Source organism: Castanea sativa, chromosome 5, assembly GCF_040712315.1.
Source record: "Castanea sativa cultivar Marrone di Chiusa Pesio chromosome 5, ASM4071231v1".
Taxonomy (NCBI): Eukaryota; Viridiplantae; Streptophyta; class Magnoliopsida; order Fagales; family Fagaceae; genus Castanea; species Castanea sativa.
This window is the reverse complement of record NC_134017.1, coordinates 5,712,122-5,714,819: the sequence shown is the minus strand read 5'-3', so window position 1 is coordinate 5,714,819 and position 2,698 is coordinate 5,712,122. Positions and strand designations below refer to the sequence as shown.

The following is a 2,698-nucleotide window of genomic DNA, read 5'->3' as shown; positions in this document are numbered from 1 at the left end:
TAATGCAAACAAGGCACGCCTCCCATCACAACGAAAAATTTTCTTTTCAATCCAGTTTCTTTGTTTGGATCTCAGAATTGCTGTGCAGTTTTTAAAAGCATTCAAGTTGGGTTTTTAAGTTACATTCAAATATTTATAGGTATGCATACTCTTAATACTTTTGCTTTGATTTATTTATTTTTTTTTTTTAAAGAATCAAATTATATGTTTAAACTGTTTATATTTAGATGAATCTCTTAATTTAACTATTCTTAACCATAAATTTATAATTCAAATTATATGTTTAAACTATTTGTATTTATAATGATCTCCTCATTTGATTATTCTTAATCATAGATTGTAACTTTTTTTTCTTTATTTTAATGATATGACATATATATTTGTAGTTAATTGAGATTATGGAGAATCTTGATCATAATAATGAGTCCGGATCAAATCCTAAACGAACTCGTATCGAAGTGGATGTTGCAAATCTTCCTACAGATCCTGGTTTAAGAATAAAAATTTGTAACTATCATCCTAATGAAAGAGATCAAATTAGAAGGCATTATCTACAAAATAAACCTTGTCAACCAGTTGATCATGATTTTCCAATCTTGTCTTTTAATCTTGCCCCCCCTGACCTAAATTCCTGGCTCCGCCACTGACTATAGTTGTATATAAGAGCAACAACAGAATTTCAAGATAAATACAATACTGGCCTTTTCGAGGAAACCCAACCTCCTTAGACTTGATATTTGAATATCTTTATTTGAAGTGTTTATGCAAATTTTAAGAGACTAAAATAAAGACCAACATAAATAAATTAATGTTCTCCATCGCTGCAAGCATGTCCAATGCCAAACTCCGTATACAGACAACATATGTAGAGGAGACTACTCTTCTTCCCTATCATCAGTGTCACATCTAGTAAACATAATCAGAAGGTAAAATGGGTAGCGGAGGAGGCAACGAATGATAGGATGGGGCGAGGAATTTGGTAAAAAAAGTGGAAAAAATATTATCGAGAGAGTGAAAAGGAAAAATGAGCCAATGCTCAAAACTAGATAGGCAAGCCAATTGAGGTCTCTCAATACTAGATAACTACCTGTCATGAATGCTAAGGTGACCATTGTTATAGCTAGTCCCAATATTGGCAAGCTAAACTCATAGGCAGCAATGAACAGCTTACGATCACCTAAATGGGCCCAAATGGGACCAATAACAGCAGTAATGGCGCTATACATAGCTATGGTGTTGCTAATTACGAACACTCGGAACATGGGCTTTTCTAGGAAAGTTGCCATTCCTCCAGGGCCGTTGTAGCCACCTGGCATGGTGAAAGCCGCAGCAAAAGTTACAGTGGCCACAAGGGTTGCGACCAACAAGAGAGTGTCAGTCCTTTCCTTGTATTTGTCTGCGCTTAGTGCCTTTCCAACCTTTGAACTTTGCGGGGTCTCCCTTGGGCCACTAACATATCTCAAGGCTTCCCATGTCAATTGCTGCATGGTAAACGAGAAATTTTTTTTTTTAATCAGTCAACAATGAGCTTTGAACAATATGTATGGTAATCTCTTTAATTTTTATTTATTTTTAAATGTCATTGTCCAATGCACACAGGCCTGCAGTCTACAATAGACTATCCATACTACCCATACGCTTAGCAAAATATTAAGATGATCATAAATCAAAGAAAACTTTAAATATAATGGAAGAATTTCAAGATATTAATTAAACAATAATATATATATATATATATATATATATATATATATATATATATAAAGTGGTAATATCATACATATATAACTATGACATATATGGTGTCTGCCTCTGGAAGAACATTTTCTACTACAAAAGAGGTTAAAATCAAATTGATAGAAGATTTTCAATTGTGTCAACCTTTCAATGTTCACATACCTCTCCAAATGAGGGATCTTCCCCACTGCCGTTCAATGCAATGTCAAGCGCTCTGTTGCCTTCTTTATTCAAAGCCTTTAAATCAACTCTTTTGTCCCATGTCAAATGCCAAACAACCCTAGGATGCCCTTTCATGGTGGCCAAATGTAAAGGCGTGTTTCCATTTTGGTCTTTATTATTGATAAGCATTTCAACATTAAGATCATGTCTTTTCAGCATATAAGTTACCACTTTGACTTTCCCAAACATAGCAGCTACGTGCAAAATGTTTTGACCCTCTTCCTTGAGCAACTCAATCATATCTGGATATTTATCAAGAAACTTTTTAATTACCTGAATATGACCTTTCTTGGATGCTATATGAATGGGATAATAGCCATCCGTATCAAGAAACTTTTTAATTACGGTCTACGATCCAATAAATCTAGTGACCCCAAAAAGATCATTAGAGATTGCTTGGAGATAAGGTGGGGTTGGATAGATTTTGAGATGGAATGAATCGGTAGGTAATCCTTATTTTATTCTGAGTTACCCTAGTTACCCTATTGTGTAGACTGTAGACTAACATATACCTTTTTTTAAACCATCGTTTCATATACCATAATGAAACTATGAAAGTTGCTATAATTTATGCTCTATTATCCTTTCTTATATTATATAAATTGACACCAAGATGGTACCAAATATATCTTCGCCTTAAGAGTAAAATTAAATATATAAAGCACTTCGCAAAGCAACTTTAAGTGAGGTGAAAGAGACAAAAAGAAGGTTTTTTTTTTTTTTTGAAGAATAAAAAATA

The 2,698-nt window shown here is 33.6% G+C and overlaps 1 protein-coding gene across 1 annotated transcript; it reads right to left on the bottom strand.

Annotated features, from left to right (window-relative positions):
- Positions 1-805: 805 nt before the first annotated feature.
- Positions 806-2,199, bottom strand: LOC142634609 (protein ACCELERATED CELL DEATH 6-like). Its single transcript, XM_075808906.1, has 3 exons — positions 1,900-2,199; positions 1,088-1,481; positions 806-888 (listed from the first exon to the last, which is right to left on the bottom strand). Exons 1-3 carry the CDS (start codon positions 2,197-2,199, stop codon positions 806-808), a joined length of 777 nt encoding a protein of 258 aa, XP_075665021.1.
- Between the last annotated feature and the right edge of the window lie 499 nt (positions 2,200-2,698).